General features: G+C 33.7%; 1 protein-coding gene across 8 annotated transcripts in view; it reads right to left on the bottom strand.

The window, feature by feature from the left end:
- The window catches only part of LOC134240257 (phosphatidylinositol 3,4,5-trisphosphate 5-phosphatase 2A-like), a 63,485-nt gene that overhangs the window by 12,409 nt on the left and 32,430 nt on the right, over positions 1-18,646 (bottom strand). For 7 of the 8 annotated variants that reach the window (XM_062722353.1, XM_062722354.1, XM_062722347.1 and 4 more), the window contains 16 exons: positions 13,736-13,799; positions 12,945-13,086; positions 12,205-12,291; positions 11,203-11,353; positions 10,568-10,708; positions 10,323-10,422; positions 9,840-9,914; positions 9,458-9,601; positions 9,100-9,229; positions 8,073-8,288; positions 7,596-7,795; positions 4,052-4,169; positions 3,737-3,833; positions 1,578-1,716; positions 1,387-1,486; positions 972-1,063 (listed from right to left, as the gene is read on the bottom strand). In XM_062722353.1, the coding sequence (XP_062578337.1) occupies positions 972-1,063; positions 1,387-1,486; positions 1,578-1,716; positions 3,737-3,833; positions 4,052-4,169; positions 7,596-7,795; positions 8,073-8,288; positions 9,100-9,229; positions 9,458-9,601; positions 9,840-9,914; positions 10,323-10,422; positions 10,568-10,708; positions 11,203-11,353; positions 12,205-12,291; positions 12,945-13,086; positions 13,736-13,799 (1,996 nt within the window). The remainder of the gene's footprint in view (positions 1-971; positions 1,064-1,386; positions 1,487-1,577; positions 1,717-3,736; positions 3,834-4,051; positions 4,170-7,595; positions 7,796-8,072; positions 8,289-9,099; positions 9,230-9,457; positions 9,602-9,839; positions 9,915-10,322; positions 10,423-10,567; positions 10,709-11,202; positions 11,354-12,204; positions 12,292-12,944; positions 13,087-13,735; positions 13,800-18,646) is intronic. The other variant, XM_062722352.1, reaches the window with a different exon arrangement.

Raw genomic sequence — 18,646 nt, 5'->3', positions numbered from 1 at the left:
GAAGATTTAAATTTTTTAATGATACCGATTGTTATTATCATGGTGTGATAAAAATACCCCGAGAATGGCCTTGAAGTTACGTCATATTTTACATCATCAAAGGGGAATAACCAGAAATTTATGATTTTTCGATTTTTAGAGTTATCGTTCTTAAAATTCGACTTCAGCGGAACGAGTCAGACTTTGGTAAATAAAGTCAAAGATTGGTAATTTTACATAAATTTTAAAGAAATTTCACTTCAATGTTCGAATAATTCTTTATAGAACTGGTTTTCACTAGTATGTTCATTTCTCCGTACATCGGACACAAATTAACCATGCATCGGACACTTTCCGATGCAATGGTAAGTACTACCATTTTCATACAGAACCCATCTGATAGCTGTTTTTTGCGGAAAAGGAAAATAAAAACTCTATATTTTCAGTCAAAATACAAGTTATCGATATATGACGTCTGGAATTTGACTCAATTTATTTCTACAAACCAGAGTATGATAAACCATGAAAAAAGGCGCGAATTACCGCATTATAAGCATTTTAAAGCATTTTTGTGACAGAGTGAGGTCTTTTGAATCGTTCTACGTTTGTGCAACAACATCGTCAATTAAATTTAAGTTGAGGGTTAATTCTTAGATAAAAGATAAAAAGATATCCATATCAAGGATTTTGAAGCACTTTAATAAAGGTATGATATTTTTCCGGTCAAAATACTGTCTGTCCGATGCATGGTAAACAATGTCCGATCCATGGTGAATTTTGAGTTATTCCTAAAAACTCGATTTTTGAGGATATTTTCTAAATAAAGGGCATATAATTGTGTCCCAAATTGATATTTTAATCACAAACTAAATGTTAAACTCCATTTTGATAATTTTCCGTCGGTAGCGATATCACTAGAACTTGTTGAAGTACAAGGGTATCCGATGCATGGTGAATTCACCCTATATATATCACATTCTGTTATTACATACCCCTGTTTTCTTGACTTTCTTCCAGTCATATTTGTACTCTATCTGGAACCTTGGTAACCTGTATGTTGGCATGAATGAGATGTCTTCCTCACCTGTCAAAATAATTAATGTATCACTGAGCAAAAAAAATCAACTGAAATGTCTATTTCAATCATTGTTCAATTTTAACTTCTTCAGCAGGTTGTATTTCCTGATTTCATTACTTTAATTACACCACCTGCATGTACAATCAGGCAATGTCCATTGTTTCATTTTTGCCTCTTTGCCCTGATTGTCAATAGGCAAATTCAAAATAGAGAGAATCCCTGCTCTCATTTTTCCAGAATATGTGATACAACTTTCCATTAAACTCAAACAATCGCAAAAACAACCCTATATACAGTATTAATACTATTGGTAAATGTGATATACTCACAGAAACCACAGAAGCCCTTCTTTTCTCTCTGGACTTTCTTCAGCTGATCTTTGGTTATTAAGTATTCTATATCTCGGGACTCCAATTTTTCTAGAATTGTCTGAAAAGGAGATAATTAATAACATTCATTATAAAATGCACTCACTGGGAATATTATTGACTAATTAACATCATATTTTCAGTACACTCACGGCAATATTGTCCTCGATTCGGTAGTTGAGGTCACCGAGCCAGAACAGGTGATTAAACTGATTAAGGACGTCAAACAGACCCAGGTGTTTCTGCCCCAGGGACAGGCCCTTAATGATGTCACGGTAGTTCTGGTTCCTCCTACAACACACAAAGAATCAAACTGAATGGAGGACCAATGCACTTGGAAAAACACGTAGACTGGCCTTGCCTGTCTGATATGCATGATCTTTTGTACAATAGAGACAGGCAATACCAGTCTAAAAAAACATGTATGTCATGCAGCAATTATTGAGAACATGCAACTTTCATTAATTCTATAAGATTTTTTGCTATAACCCACCACCCTACCCAAAGTTAAATATATCAATTCAAACTGCATGGGAACACTCTTTGTTGTAGGGTTAACATGATGGTCACTTTATTGTCTCAACTAATCAAATTCTTTTTAACAAATGATTATATATGTGAAGTATAGTAATATAATCTCATTATATTTCATTCTTACACTTTTAATAAATTTAATTAGCATTTTAACAAGAGGCCCATCGGCCACATCGCTCACCTGAGAAGCTTTGGCCATTCTGTTCTTTACCAGATTTCCCCCTTGTAATACATATTGTGACCCCACCCTACCCCACTAATCATAATTTAAACAATTTGAAATCTACACTACCCCAGTATGCTTCCACATAAGCTTCAGCTTAGGTTTTCAGATTTTTTTTTTTCAGATATATTTCTATGTAAAACATTGATTCCACATTGTGGCCCCGCCCTACCCCCGGGGGTCATGATTTGAACAATTTAGAATCTACACTACCCCAGGATGCTTCCAAATAAGTTTCAGCTTCACTGGCTCAGTGGTTCTTGAGAAGAAGATTTTCAAAGATTTTTCCTATATATTTCTATGTAAAACTTTGATTCCCAATTGTGGCCCCGCCCTACCCCCGGGGGTCATGATTTGAACAATTTAGAATCTACACTACCTTAGAATGCTTCCACATAAGTTTCAGCTTTTCTGACCCAGTGGTTCTTGAGAAGAAGATTTTCTAAGATTTTTTTCTATATATTTCTATGTAAAACTTTGATTCCCCATTGTGGCCCCGCCCTACTCCCTGGGGTGTTGATTTGAAAAATTTTGAATCTACACTACCCCAGGATGCTTCCAAATAAGTTTCAGCTTTTCTGGCCCAGTGGTTCTTGAGAAGAAAATTTTCAAAGATTTTTCCTATATATTTCTATGTAAAACATTTATTCCCCATCGTGGCCCAGCCCTCCCCCCCAGGGGGTCATGATTTGAACAATTTAGAATCTACACTACGCTAAGATGCTTCCACATAAGTTTCAGCTTTTCTGGCCCAGTGGCTCTTGAGAAGAAGATTTTCAAAGATTTTTCCTTTATATTTATATGTAAAACTTTGATTTCCCATTGTGGCCCCGCCCTTCCCCCGGGGGGTCATGATTTGAACAATTTAGAATCTACACTACGCTAAGATGCTTCCACATAAGTTTCAGCTTTTCTGGCCCAGTGGTTCTTGAGAAGAAGATTTTCAAAGATTTTTCCTTTATATTTCTATGTAAAACTTTGATTCCCCATTGTGGCCCCGCCCTACCCCCGGGGGTCATAATTTGAACAATTTAGAATCTACACTACCCCAGGATGCTTCCACATAAGTTTCAGCTTCACTGGCCCAGTGGTTCTTGAGAAGAAGATTTTCAAAGATTTTTCCTTTATATTTCTATGTAAAACTTTGATTCCCCATTGTGGCCCCGCCCTACCCCCGGGGGTCATGATTTGTACAATTTAGAATCTACACTACCCCAGGATGCTTCCACATAAGTTTCAGCTTTACTGGCCCAGTGGTTCTTGAGAAGAAGATTTTTTAATGACCCAACCCTATTTTTGTCTTTTCTTGATTATCTCCCCTTGCGAGGGAATATGTCCCTTCATTTTAACAATTTAAATTCCCCTTCATCCAAGGATGCTTTGTACCAAGTTTGATTAAAATTGGCCCAGTGGTTCTTGAGAAGAAGTCGAAAATGTGAAAAGTTTACAGACGGACAGACAGACGGACAGCTGGACAGACGGACGGACGACGGACAAAATGTGATCAGAAAAGCTCACTTGAGCCTTCGGCTCAGGTGAGCTAAAAAACAATACCTCTCATTTCTCTCATCCCCTGATGTCAGGTGACAATTGACAAAACAAAATGAGGTTCCCTTGAAATAAAATGAGATTGCCACAGCTCCCTTGTTACCTGTAAGAAACATATTACCTGTATAAAACTTAGTTTTCAGACCAGCAGATATCATATATTCTGAATACCATTCTTATAAAGATAAAGATCTCAAAAGCAAGAGAGTGCTCTCTATAACACTCAAGCTTTTACTTTATATTGTATAAACAGGGAGAAAATGTTATTAAGCATTTCTTTAACATGCTTTGTGTTTTACTTGCACATTAAGAATTTATTACCTAATGTATTGGCTATGCCTGTCCTAACCGTGGAATGTTGAATTCTGTTGATATATTGACGCAGTTGTTTCTTCACTAGCACCACTAACCGAATCCCCCACAACGTGCAAACCTCCACCTAACATTACCAGGCCAATTATTATAGCCAATTATATCTCTCATATTGCTTTAAATATGCATTTCTAAATAAATAATCTTGTAGAATAAAGACTAAAATCATAAATACATTCTAAAAATAAGCAAGAAACATGCATAACAAGAAAACCATACACCTTTGATCTGTAAATAAACAGTGAGTGTTAAAACAATTCAATTTAAACTAGTGCTAATTGTAACGGGGACCGTTACAGATGTTCCCCAAACGCTCCCCAACTCCCTTTTATAGTCATATTCCCTGTAAGCGTAATTAAATAAGACAAAGTCTATGCATTTGAGACTTTAACAACGTTTACCCAAAAGTGTACTATGTTCATTCAAATTTTATCATTGCACACTTACACATGTTAATGCATGTGCGTAATGACCATATCATATTGTCTACACGATCTATATATTTTAATATGCTAAATATCAAAGTATTTAATCCAAAAGTATAAAAAAAAAAAACGCTCATTCAAGTGTTTTTTTATTTTACCCATTCCACGTGCACGCACGTGCATACATGAGTATGGTGACCATACCTTCTTGTAGAAGTCCATTACATCTATCTATGTTCTAAATCTCACCCCATTTGGTTGAAAACCAAGGGAGTTATAGCTATTTAAAGTTTCATGTATGCATGTATGCATGTGCATGGTAGCCATACCTTCTTGTAGAAGTCCATTATACATATCTATGCTCCAAATCCCATCTTGTTTGGTTGAAAATCAAGGGAGTTATAGCTGTTTTAAGTTTCAGCCAATCAGATTGCAGCGCAAGTACACGCACGTGTATGCATGTGCATGGTGACCATACCCTCTTGTAGAAGTCCATTTTATGTATCTATGTTCCAAAACCCATCCTGTTTGGTTGAAAACCAAGAGAGATATAGCTATTTGAAGTTTCAGCCAATCAGATTGCAGCGCACGTGCATACACGTGTTTTCATGATAATTGCTATATATCATGTTGTAGGATATTGTAATGCATGGCTATGTTGAAAATTTCAAAGGATTTCGTCAAAAAACAAGAAAGATATTGAGACTTTAGTTTCAGCCAATCAGAGCAAAGCGCACGTGCATGCGCGTGAGATCTTGCTATTTTGACCATGTCATCTTGTCTATACTACTAATATATCCTTACATTATGAGTTTCAAAGCATTTCATCAAAAAATAGAAAAGTTAAGTCAATATACCTTATATTGGCCATTTAACGTGTTGCACGTGCTCGCTCTTGCAAGCACGTGCGCGCAAAATGACCTTCGTTCGGCAAATCTACATAACATCCCTAGTGACCCTAAAAAGGTTTTACCTAAGTCGGATGTGTACTTTACAAGATCACTCAAAGACAAAATTTTCCCAGGAATAATAATAATAATAACTAGAAACTCTTGTTGCTACAGCAACAAAGAAGGTCTTCCGTTCTTCCTCTATTTATCTGCATGAATGAGCTTTTATCAATGTTAAAAAGGCATATAATATTTTAAATGATTTCAGGAAAACAAACGGCCTCTGGTGTAACTTACCAAGGTTCGATTCTTGACGTTACTTTAAACAATTATAGTCTGAATAACATTTACAAAAATCATTTTCATTTTCTTTTTATCATTTTCTGTGATGACCGGTAGTGACGGCGAACGCATATTACCCTATATCTGTTGCCCAATCTTCATGATTTATTTTATTTATTCATATAAGTTTAGAGTTTTGATCTGTTACAGTTTAGGAGATCTCGTAATCTTATCTTCTCATTTTGAGGAGAAGAAAACATGTGACCGGAAGTACATTTTTGAAAAGATATTTGAGGTTACTCTAGACATTTCATTCCGAATAACATGCCCTAAAATCATTTCAAATGCTCTTCTTACAAAAAATATTTATGGTTTAGTATGATACTCAATATATGCAGTTTTTCTCTCATAACCGTAAGTAGTCGTTTTTGTTTCCAGTGGTACTGACATATTTCAAAACTACAAATAAGATGCTATAATGTATTACTAAGAAAGATTCCATAAAAATTTGAAATTTTTGATTTATTTGTTCACTTCCTGTGACGACCGGAAGTGACGGTGGACAATGTTAACTCAAATAAATTTGACTACTCATCAAGATCTATCACTCCTCTAAGTTTGGTGTCTTAATCTTTTACCATTTATGAGATCTAGCCATGATAACTTCTCATTTTGAGAACAGGAAATCACGCAACCGGAAGTGAATTTTACAAAGATATTTGACGTTACTGTAGACAGTTGCAGTCTGATTAACATATCCAAAAATCATTACAAATACTTTATACATAAAATCATATTCATGGGAAAGAAAAATACTCAAATTATGTAATTTTTCTCTTATAACCGGAAGTTGTCGAGTTTGTTTCCGATGGGACTGATATATTTTGAAACTACAAATAAGATGCTATAATGTGATATAAAAACAGTTTCAAAAAAGAAAAGTCGAAATTTTCGATTTATTTAATCACTTCCAGTGACGACCGGAAGTGACGGAAGACAATCTTTTCCTAAATGATTTATCTTTCTCATCACGATTTACCACTTGATTAAGTTTGGTGTCTTAAACTCTTACCGTTTACGAGATCTAGCTATGATAACTTCTCATTTTTAGGACAGGAAATAACGCAACCGGAAGTGAATTTTACAAAGATATTTGACGTTACTGTAGACATTTGCAGTCTTAATAACATATCCAAAAATCATTACAAATACTTTATCTTTAAACAATATTTATGGGAAAGAAAAAATACTGAAAATATGCAGTTTTTCTATCATAACCGGAAGTTGTCGTTTTTGCTTCCGATGAGACTGATATATTTCGAAACTACAAATAAGATGTTGTTATCTTATGCAAAAAAAGTTTCAATAAAGAAAAGTTGAAATTTTCGATTTCTTTGATCACTTCCTGTGACGACCGGAAGTGACGGCGGACGATGTTAACCCAAATGGGCTTGCCTACTAATCAAGATCTATTACTTCTATAAGTTTGGTGTCTTAATCTTTTACCGTTTCTGAGATATGACTCAGACAAAATTATTTTGAAAAAAGCGGAAATCGGACATAACTGACGACCGGAAGTGAATTTTGAAAAAATGAAAAAAACGCCTGGGCGTATTTTCATTCTCTATCATCCCTGAAAATTTCAAGAAAATCCGTCCAGCCATCTCTGAGAAATCCGATTTACAAGAAAAGGGAAAAAAAAATAATAATAAAAAGAAAAAACAGTAGAATCACTATAAGGTCTTCCGTCTGAAACGGAAGACCTTAATAATAATAATAATAAGAAACAGAGTAAAAACAATATGTTCCCCAACTTCGTTTGGGGAACATAACAATGATGGTCGCCTAGCATTTTGAAAGTCTGCTTTTCAGTTATCTTCTATAATCTCCCCTTACCAGTTCTACGTCAGCCATGAGACAGGACTTAATGTGGTTTTTCACGAAGTTAACCCAGTCTTTTTCTGTCATGGCGCTCTCTTGTGTTCCAATGACATACATGTCATGTGGAATGACCCCCAGGACCTGTGGGTCACGAGGTTTACCTGTACCGTTACACCTTAACCAGCTGTTGATGGACGCCGTGGGTTGACTGTCACCTGATAAATTACATAATACAATTTTTTGTCAATGTTTGTAGAATACCAAACAAGTTCTATGTATTTCCTATCAGTTTGCATACACATAGGACATTTATAAAATTTATGCTTTGTTACATGCATGTAGATCCAATACTTCTGATTTTTCTGAAATCAAAGTACACCTTTGAGATCATCTTTTTACAAGTAAACACAGAAATCTTTCATTATCTATTTCAAATACATGTGTACTAAAAATGAACGTATCTTTGAGCAGTTTTTATTTTAGATGAGTTACCCATATTCCATGTCCCCACAAACACTGAAATCTGGTCAACGTCTACAATGGAGGAATGCATGTTCTTCATCTGCATGATCTGCTGACAGAAGTTCTCGCGTACGTGGACAGACGAGAAGACGACGGAGAACTTGGTCTGTTTTTTCTTCTTCTCTTCATCCAGTATCAGCATGTCCAGCTTTGTGTTGTCTTTGGTGCTCTTAACCAGCTGTGTTACTGAAGCAGAAAAAAAACTCAGTTCTGGTTTCAGACCTCTGTGTATAACTTTTAACTGCCACAAATCATGGGCAAAGAAAACCTTCATATAATATTTTCAAAGAGGCTTAGAGCACTTGGTGGTCTTGAATTTCAACATGCACCTCTTGTCACAAGCTAACTTTCAAGTATCATGTACCGGTAGTTTCTTAAGTTTATCAGCGTCAAAGTTATATGTCCAGACAAGAATTTTCATTTCTTATTCCACCCATTCAAGTTATACACAATACAAGGTTAAAATGACAGATTATGATCCAATAATTCACATTTCTCTTAAGATACATTTGTGGGTAGTATATTTACTCATACATTCAGTGCAAAAATGGTGGGGTGGAAGTTGGGTTTTTTTTTCAAACTCCTGGGAAGCACATTCTTAAATGGTCAATATAAAAGTTGCATTTCTCTTTTTTCAATTTACTGTTTTGATTTTGCACTCTCTTCATCCAGGAATTTACACTGAAAGCAGGAAATTAACATGGAAGTAATTGCTAAGCTCAGTTAATGAGACAGTTGTTGACAGGAAATTCACCAAATCAGATAATGAGATGACAAAGAGGATACTAAGTTCTGTCTATATTTAAAAACTTCCTTTTTTAATCAGCATTAAAGCTAAAACTCTATCATTCAAATAAAGCTACATTTGGCTCATATGGCTTGATACCCTGAAATACTTGTATACAAAGATGTTAAAAGAGGAATTGTCAGGAAAACCAATTAATGTCCTTTGCTTTGATGCTTAGAAAAAACTTTCATTCTGTTTAATTTTCCTTACTTCTCTCATGGGTGAACACATTGTTTGGGTCAAATGAATCCTTTGAGGGCTTGACAGCGTACAGTTTTCCATGAGGTATATCAACAGACAGAGTCATTTTGGACTGTTTTCCCGTTCGTATCAGCTTCACCTGAAAATCAAAATATAAAATCTGTATTTGCTTCTTTGTCCTGATATTAAAGAAGTTCACATAGAAATACCATATTTCTTCAATCTGAATATTTTATTGTTTCCTGGTATTATTTTTGCTTGCATTCCATGATGATTAAGTATACTGAATGAATTAAACCAAATGTCTAAAATAGGCTGTGCTTTCGCTGGAGAAAAGTTGCACATGGATTAGCATAATGATTTATACCTCAAAATCACTTCTAGGAATGTGTGGTTTACCGAGGGACGACAACAAGGGTGTGAAAGACTCCGGTAGTGGATCCGAATCCATCGACTCAAAGGGGAGAGAATCATAGAGAGAGACAGAAAAATAACGCAGAGTTTCCTGGACCTACAAAAACAATTCAGGTATTTATACATTTATATGCTTAACCATAGAAATCAACATCATGAATCCTGCTAATAATTGAAAAAAAAAGTTATCTTCAACAATTATTTAATAAATACAATATAAAACAAATCAATAAAATGCTGTAATATGAAGTATTTCAGAGTAAACTCCCTTCAAATCTTACATGAAATATAACACATTTTATATTCTTATGAATATAACTATACAGTACACTTACTTTATTGTCTAAAGCCATCAGACTGCTTCTACATTTGTTCATTTTTTCTAACATGCCTGGAATGGTTGATCCACCCTAAAAAAATAATTTTATTTTAATTTTTTGTTTTGAAATATATTTATTAAAACAGTAAATAGATAATACTGGGCAATCCCCATTGTATGACTAAAGCTAATTGCCAAGTTTGTTGAAAATTGTAATACACTGTATTATCCAACAGAGCTGGTGAAAGTGGGGTGTAAGGGGAGATAAATGATATCTGCGCATGCATTACAGTTGACATCTCCTCAAAAATTGTTGTCAGTTAATGATAAACTTTCATATTTATATATTCCTATCAAATTTTATGAAATCTTATAATGGTTTTACTAAAAGAAATTAAAATTAATTGATTGCCAGATTTTGATTTTATTTTTCTTGCTGTACATACACATATAAAGTTAAACTCAAATGGACTTTTATAAAAAAAAAATACAAACTCACCTTGTCCATCATAGACGGTGAGCGGGTCAATGGCGAGGTCTCAGGAACCGTCAACAGGTCATTTATTGTCCGAACCTTTCTCAGAAACTTGTCTAGTTCTCTTTGAAAAAAAATGTCTCCATTATTTCAACAATGTCACCACAAAAAATATCTCACTGGTGACCACCAGTCAAAGTCCTTATGTTATACTGTGACTTTTAATGGTAAGTTATAGTAAAAGAGTTACTGCAGTAATATTGACCCACCTCTGTAAGTTTTTTGCTGAGAATTCCAAAAGTTTTTGAAACTCTGGAAGATTTGTGTCCCCTGCCTTTACAGCTGTTACGTCAGTTTCTATCCCCCTCTCAAAGTAATCTCTCAAAACCTCCAAAAACTCTGGCTCTACACTGAAATAAAAGGTTATAAAGTCATGCCCAACATACTTCTTGAATTTTCCTTGTATAGTTTAACATTTGAATTATCTCATTAACTGCATTTCCAATCCACTGTCTATAAGTATTTATTAATTAATTGGCAACAATTTGTCATTATATTAATACATAATTTGATAAAAGAGTCAAATCATGTGATTGACTCTATCATAAATTCCAAAGAAAAACAGGAAACAGGAAAAAAATATCAGAACATATAATTATCAATGCACACCTCAGTCGACAAGCATACAGACAGTCAAAACTCGTTATCCTGAACTTGATGGGACTGAGGAAGAACTTCGAGATATCTGAGGATTCAAGATATTGAGGGTAAAATACTTAAAGAATTAGAGGTAGGGACTTCCAAATCACTTCGACATATCCATGGTATTCGAAATACACTGTATCAGTGTTTGAGATACCAAAGTTCAAATGCACTTACACAATAAAATAGTATGAATATTTACCTTGTTTTATCAAGTCTGGAGAAATTATTCAAGAGGGTGGTCTTGATTTTTTGTTCTTCTGGATTTGCATCAAGGCCATTGATGTTTACATTCTCCCGGACCATGGGAGGTGGGGGGACCACAGGGGGATTATCCTGGTAATCGTCATCATCTACATAAATAACGACCTAATTAATATCATTTATAAAATCATATTGTAGTGGACAATTAATAGGGAACTAGTTGTCTGAAATTTAGTCACTCAAAAAGAAAGAGAATCTGAGATCAAATGTTAAATAAATATAGAAAAAATGTAAGTACCGGTATATCAAAAAGGTCAATTAAAAATTTTACAGTTACACTGAAATATAAACATTTCAATCTTTTAATAAAAACTAATTAGAAATGATGGATAAATGTCAATTATAAGTGTACATGTATTTTGAAAGATTCAAGTTCAACATTCAAAGATCACCATTCCAAAATAGATCATGAATTTCAGAAAAGATGATTAGTATCACTGTATGTAGAATTAAATGTCCCTCCCCAAAATAAATGAAAGCTAATTTATAGTAAAGAGTGTAGAAGATTCTGCATATCATAATGAATATAAGCTAGTGCAGTTTCCCATAACAATCTACCCAAATTTTAACATCCCTCAAAATCATTGAACTTCTAGCAATCTCCCCATCCCCTTGGGATGCTTTAATCTGACAGCATATTTTTCATTTACAAATATGACATTGCAACTTTTGCAAATAGATTTGCTCCCCCTTCAGTTTTGTTTCAGACCTTTCATCCCCTAGGTTTCCATTACTTCATATCTTTACAAAAAAAAAACATTATATGCAAGCAACCCCAAACTGTCCAAAGTCTCTGGCAGCACAACAAACCAAAGTGATCAGTGAAGGAAACAGAGAGAAAAAGGTCTTACATTGATTCAGATGCAACAAAAACAAAGAAATGAGTTAGAGAGTATATAGAGAGTGTGTGAACAGCTGATATTAGGAAGTGCTGTGTCACCTCGCAGTAATGAAAACCCGGTAAATTCGTTAGACAATAGTGGAGATTCTTCATCCGAATAATTCCATACAGTAGAGCTTTCTGGATCTATATGGATTAGTTAATAAAGAGTAAAGAAAAAAAATATAAGTTTTGTTAATCTGCATACAGTCTTGGAACTTTGAAATACTTAACATTCATGAGAGTATAGCTAGTACAAATTAATAATATCAATCTGGAAAAGCTAGTACTTATTTATCATGTTTATGTTATTATAAATTTGTATGGCATTTTATGTTGAAAAAATGACTAGACTGGTCCAACCACACTGTTACAATATGCATACTTCAAATACTGTCCTATATTCACAACAATATATTAACAAGAGATGTTTGTGAAACACTTATGCCTCCCTCACTGTGGAAATACATGCAAAGAAAATGAATGGAAACTGCAAACAAATGGAATTTTTCTAAGTCCAAGGGGCATAACTCCATCGTATCCAAAGCAAAATTTGACCTAGTTATTCTTATGATAAAGCTGTATACTAAATTTTATTTAAGTATGTGCAACTGCTGTAGAGAAAATGAAAGGAAACTTGGTGGACCAACAGACAGACTGACCGACAGAGAGCAGCAAAGCAACATGCCCTCCCTTCTTTGAAGGGGGGCATATCAATGAATTCTAACATTGCACAAGAGTTTTAAATTGTTAAATTGGGGGTTGGGGAGTTGGGGGGGGGGGAGGGGGTTAGGACCTACCTGAGTCTACCTCTTCTCCTTTGTCGGGAGGGACAGGGAATTTCAGACCAAATGCTAATCCATTCTTATCTCCCCTTTTTATGTAGTCTGCCACCAGGGAGTTAAGATCAGGGTACTTGGGTTCAGGAGCGCCACCTTCTGCCTGAAGGATAAAAGGAAATTACTCCAAATTACATTTATTTACTTACACAAGCAGGTTGCATACCACTATATATATTTTTTTCTAATCATCAGATTACCTAAATTGTGCAAATATAAGCTACAAATTCAAATGAATTTCTTTAAAGGTTTTTTATTTAATTTTTTTTCCCAATTCCTTCTAAATAATTTTGTTCAAAATACTCAGCAAATTAATTCTCAGCAAAGTCAAGCATGCTTAAATGATATTTGCTAGGCCTGACTTCCCCCTCAAACAAACCAAACCTATATCTTGTGAAAACAGGAAGCCTATGTTCAATTTTTATTGCACCAAATAAAATCCTTTCTGTATCTTTAGGAACACCTTTTTTGTGGGTAGTGGAATTAGAAATTAATTGACACAAGTCATGTGCTGACAGTTCTTAAACTATTAATATACGTTTGTACATAAAAATCGCCACTGTTTACCTACTCAAACATTGAAACAAAGTAGAGGACATTGTATTGTATGCTGTAAACAGGAAATTTTTGTTCCTTTAAATTTTTGATTTTAGCATTTTAATGATAATTGTAATTGAAATCATTCCTTTAGAATGAAATTTAGATAAACCTCTACTGGATATTACATGAGATGAATTTCCCCCATCATTTACCTGGATGGACAGCTTGTTGTCATGTCCCGGGAGAACTCTGTACTGGTGCACCCTTGACTGGTACCTATCTCAAGAGAAATCAATAATGTTAGAAGGAATTTTCTCAAGAACTGCATGAACACGTTGAATTGTAGAAATCTGAGGCAAACATTTGTATTTTATTCATATTCTAAAATAGTTGCTGAGAGATGAGCTTTTTTTTTTAATTTGCAAGTAAAATATAGTGAAAACTGTCTAATCCGACACCTGTGCAATCCATCACACTGAATTGTGCATATTTTACTATTTTCCATGTTTCTTTACACTGTGTGATCTGAAACCCTGTCTTTTCCGACACAAAATCTGTCTCCCATTATATGTTGGATTAGACAGGTTTCACTGTACTTGTTCTGATGACAATGACAGTCAAACCTAGAAGTCTAGAACATGGTGGCACAGTCATACTGACTGATGTGTCTGATGTACTAAAGTTCAATAGTAAATTGAAAATGTCATTAGCACACTTGTTGTCTTAAGTTTTGGAAACATACAGTGCACATGCTTTATTTTTTACAAATAAGTAATAATATTTCACCTTGAAATTTTGTGAAATGGTTCAGTTAACAAATTATCCTTAAGCCATTACTTAATTATACCTTAATTAACACTACACCCCCTTCCCCTCCCAACTTTTATTCCTCAATTATACTATGGCATAAACCAGTCTATAAAACAAGGAATGCCTTCACTGATCTATCACTGGTAAATTGAGAGTTATATTGATGAAGACAGTTGATTAGCAGTAGACAACAGTATTTGTCTATTCAATGAACCCACTCAATACATTAACACTGTAAACTACGTAGATATGATAGAATTATAAAATTACTGATCTTGTCAGAGTTAAGCTATTATAGAACAAATTACTTATTATAACACGTATAAACACACTGTGCACTTTTGTTTGTTTCTAGTTCAAATGTTAATTATGATCTATTTTTTATAGTGCACTTTTGCACACTTCAAAACTTGACATTTCGATGTAAAACAAATATGACTAGTACATATAAGTAAAAAAAAGCTATAAATCATATATCCTATATACAATTTAGTAAATATGTATTTTCCTGTAACCTATTTTACAACCTTACAATTAAGTATGTTTTATAGCAAATGAATTGAAATGATTATCAAAATTAAGATATGGTTTTTATATTTAAAAAAAAATTAGTTTCTATATCTAAAAATTTTAGTTCTGTGGAATCAATGATTTTTTGTCAACTTTTGGTTTCTATGGATATATGAGGAGTATTGTTTTAAATATAATTATAGCACTAAAATTTATAAATAAGAGAACCATTCATTACAAACTCATGCCCTGTTCACAAAGAGAGTTTAATTAAGAAATATTTAAGGTATCATTTTAAAACATCTATCGGGCTATAAATACGGGTTGGTCACGAGATTAAATTCCATAAATCCCCGAAGGGCTTTAAGATGAATTCAATCTTGTACCAATTAACCCGTATTTATAGCCCGATAGATGTTTTAAAATGATACCTTATTACTTATATTTACATTTGTGACTTACTTACACTTTAAATTTGCCTGATTGTGACTTTTAACGTTTGAAATGCATTATTTTTCAAACCCAACGGGATGTATGTAATCCACTGAACGCGCGTGACGTCACTGACACCTATCCATACGAACATCTATGACCTCTTGACCCCGTACCGGTATTTATGCAGTTATAGATACGCATTGCTTCCAGTAGTGTTATATAGAGGAAAACATTTGCAAATGTAAATATTTTAAATTAAACTTAAGTTACTGTGAATTAAATTTGAACCATGTTAACATGGAGCATTTAATGTGAATTAGTTTAATTCAAATTATTAATTTACAGCACATCAAATTACTTCACATTAGCTTGGTGGAAACATTAAGCTAAGCTAATATTTGAAGTAAATTTTGATGCATGCATAAGGTCAGAATTAAGTCACAGCCACATGTCGGTGGTTTGATTTAGGTATCTGTACTATTTCTGGTTGAAAAATAAAGGAAAATTATGTTAATCACTAAAATGTACACAGTCAATATGATTGTAATGTCGAATGGATCTACTCTGCATTTACATGACATGATTTACAAAAGACGTCATAATAGCATTATTGCAGTAATAAATTGTTTAATTTGCATTAGTTTACTTTGCTTTACCTGTCATGTGAAAGCACTTTAATTCACATTATTTTAATTTTTTATTTAACTTTGCATTAATTTACTGTGAATAAACTCTCCGTGTGAACAGGGCATCAAAAGTGAAGGTTACAATGTCAATACAACTTCATAAAGTCATCAGCTGACCAGATATTTGGGTTTTTTTCTTCAAAAAAAAAAAGAACCAAGCTAAATATTATGGGTTATTTACCCTCTTATCAGGCCACAACATGTAAAACAGCTGTTTCTACATCAGCAGATCTTGATACAGCAATGCTCAAACATACTCGCTTACTTATCTCCCATTCTACATCTGCCCCTAGAGATATTTATCTGACTAAAAGCTCCAAGGGAGACAACTTCACACAAAGATGAACACAATCTGCGATTATCTCCCTTGTACTTTCCATTTCTCCCATGAAATCACAGACATTTATTGATCCAAAAACTGTTTTGTCTGACAAAGAGGATGGTAGAGTCAGAGATAGCCGATTTTGATATGAAAATTTGTGAAAATATCAGAGTTAATAAGTGATAACCACATAGGCAGATCTTAATAACATCTATCAAAACAGACAGAGGGAAAAAGCTTTAAACCACCTCAAAACAACACCTGGCTGCCTCTATTTCATTTAAACAACAAATGATTTAATTCTAAAACATTAAAAATTACACGATTTCATCAATGATACAGACAGTGGATTATAAGGAAATCTACATCTGAACTTTGAAAAAAACTTTACTTCAGATATTTTTTTAAATTTTCTTTACAGATTTTTATGATAGATACCAACTGAATGGTTCTCTCAATCAACAAAAAGTTTGGAGGCCAGACTTTTAAAGTCAACTTTCAAGTTCCCTGGTTTAGTTTTTTTTTTAAGTTCATTACAAAATAATTAATCATAGATACACCATAATGATCTCCAAACTGACTTATCTTTAATTCTAGACTTTCCAAGACAAGTGTATATGATACATTTCAACAGTTCCTCAGTAAAACCACCTCAAAGAACCTAACACTGATCTCCAGGTGACAGATGGGATATTTTTTGACTTGGGGAAGCCACTCCTATCAGGTTCCAGGCTTCTGACTTTGATCACAGAAAGTTAATCCTTACAAAAACTATTCCAAGCCAATACACCAGAAGCTGAAAACTATCGTTCTTCATAAAGCTTATTCTTTTTCTACACTTTTCTTCACAGTTGCAACTGGTGAATTAAAAAATTAAGAAGTTATGTAAATCCCACTGTTTTAATTTTACAAATTATTTCCAAGTCTATATTTACTATATTTGCTAGGGAAACCCACTGTTCATTATGTCTGGCATGTTTATATTTACTATACTATTTGGAAGGTGCCATGTTTCAAGGTTGATGGGATACACATTTGCCACCCCCCCCCCCCCCCTCTCCAGCCCTCCAAAAAGAACTACATCTTGAAATTATTGCTTATCAATAAATCATAAATGATGCTGACTTAATATAATATTAAATATTTATTTATTACATGTAATTAAGCTAAAGGAACAAATATATAAATTTCTGGAATATGTAATCTATGTATAGAAAAATTACTTGAGTAGGCTGTATTCAGGGAAACAAATTAATTGTAATTTAAAGCTTTAGACCATAATTAAATAAAAATGTCAAGTAGTATAAATTCCCCTTTACCACACAGTCAGAGAAGTGTGTGTTGATTACTATGGTAAATTAGCAGTCACTGAGTACAAGTATCTGATACCGAGGTGAGTAACGAAGGCATGCAAACACTTAAACTGCCATGTACTATCAAAGTCGACCAAAATCTTACATAAAACCTAGAAATATGTCCATAGCATATGAATGCCCCACCGAGTGTAATGCAACATGAAAATTTGTATTAGTGTATGATGAGAATATCTTGAATAGTTTCTTTAAAATTGAAATAGAAATATAAACCAATGGATATAGATGATAAATTCTCACAAAATTATGTATTATAAGGTGCAAAAGCTTACAAAAAATATCTTGAATGGTTTTTTTTTTTTAAACTAAGCAAGATGCTAATTAAAGACAAGTGAAGTCAATGTCACAGGTAAATGCAAGGTCAAAAGTTTTTGATGCAGTTGAATAGCTCTCGCTAATATATGTATCAGCATATTAAGTTTGATAAAATATCTTGTATGGTTTCTTTAAAACTGAGCTAAACACTAATGTAAGAAAACTGAGGTCAAGGTGAAAGGAAAAGTCAAGGTCAAAAAATGTTGATGCACTTGAATAGCTCTCATCAGTATGTATCAGCATATGAAGTCTTTAATGATGTCTGTTGATCTCATCAATATCTATCAGCATACATTAGAAAGTTTTATAGAAATATCTTGAATAGTTTCTTTGAAACTGAGCTTGACGTAAATGAAAATGAGAAGGAAGGACAGAGACAGACATGACAAATTCTATATGCCGCGACCATTTTCATGGCAGGGCATAAAAATGTTGTTGAAGTTGAAAAACTCTCATTTATTTAGTATGTATCAACAGTTTGATAACACTATCCTGAATGGTTTCTTTAAAACTGAGCTAAACACAAAAAAAGGAAAGGTCAAGGTAAAATAATGCTGATGCAGTTGAATAGCTCTAAGTATCACTATGTATCCAAACACATTTTTATGAGAGCCTTTCCAAAAAGCTCTTTGTTGTAATCTTTGACTATTTACGTGTGCCAATCCTAGCCCA

This window comes from Saccostrea cucullata, unplaced genomic scaffold (assembly GCF_032062105.1).
Source record: "Saccostrea cucullata isolate Sc308-1 unplaced genomic scaffold, CSIRO_AGI_Scuc_v1 ctg43, whole genome shotgun sequence".
NCBI lineage: Eukaryota > Metazoa > Mollusca > Bivalvia > Ostreida > Ostreidae > Saccostrea > Saccostrea cuccullata.
The sequence above is the reverse complement of the archived record's forward strand: the minus strand, read 5'-3'. Positions and strand labels throughout refer to the sequence as shown.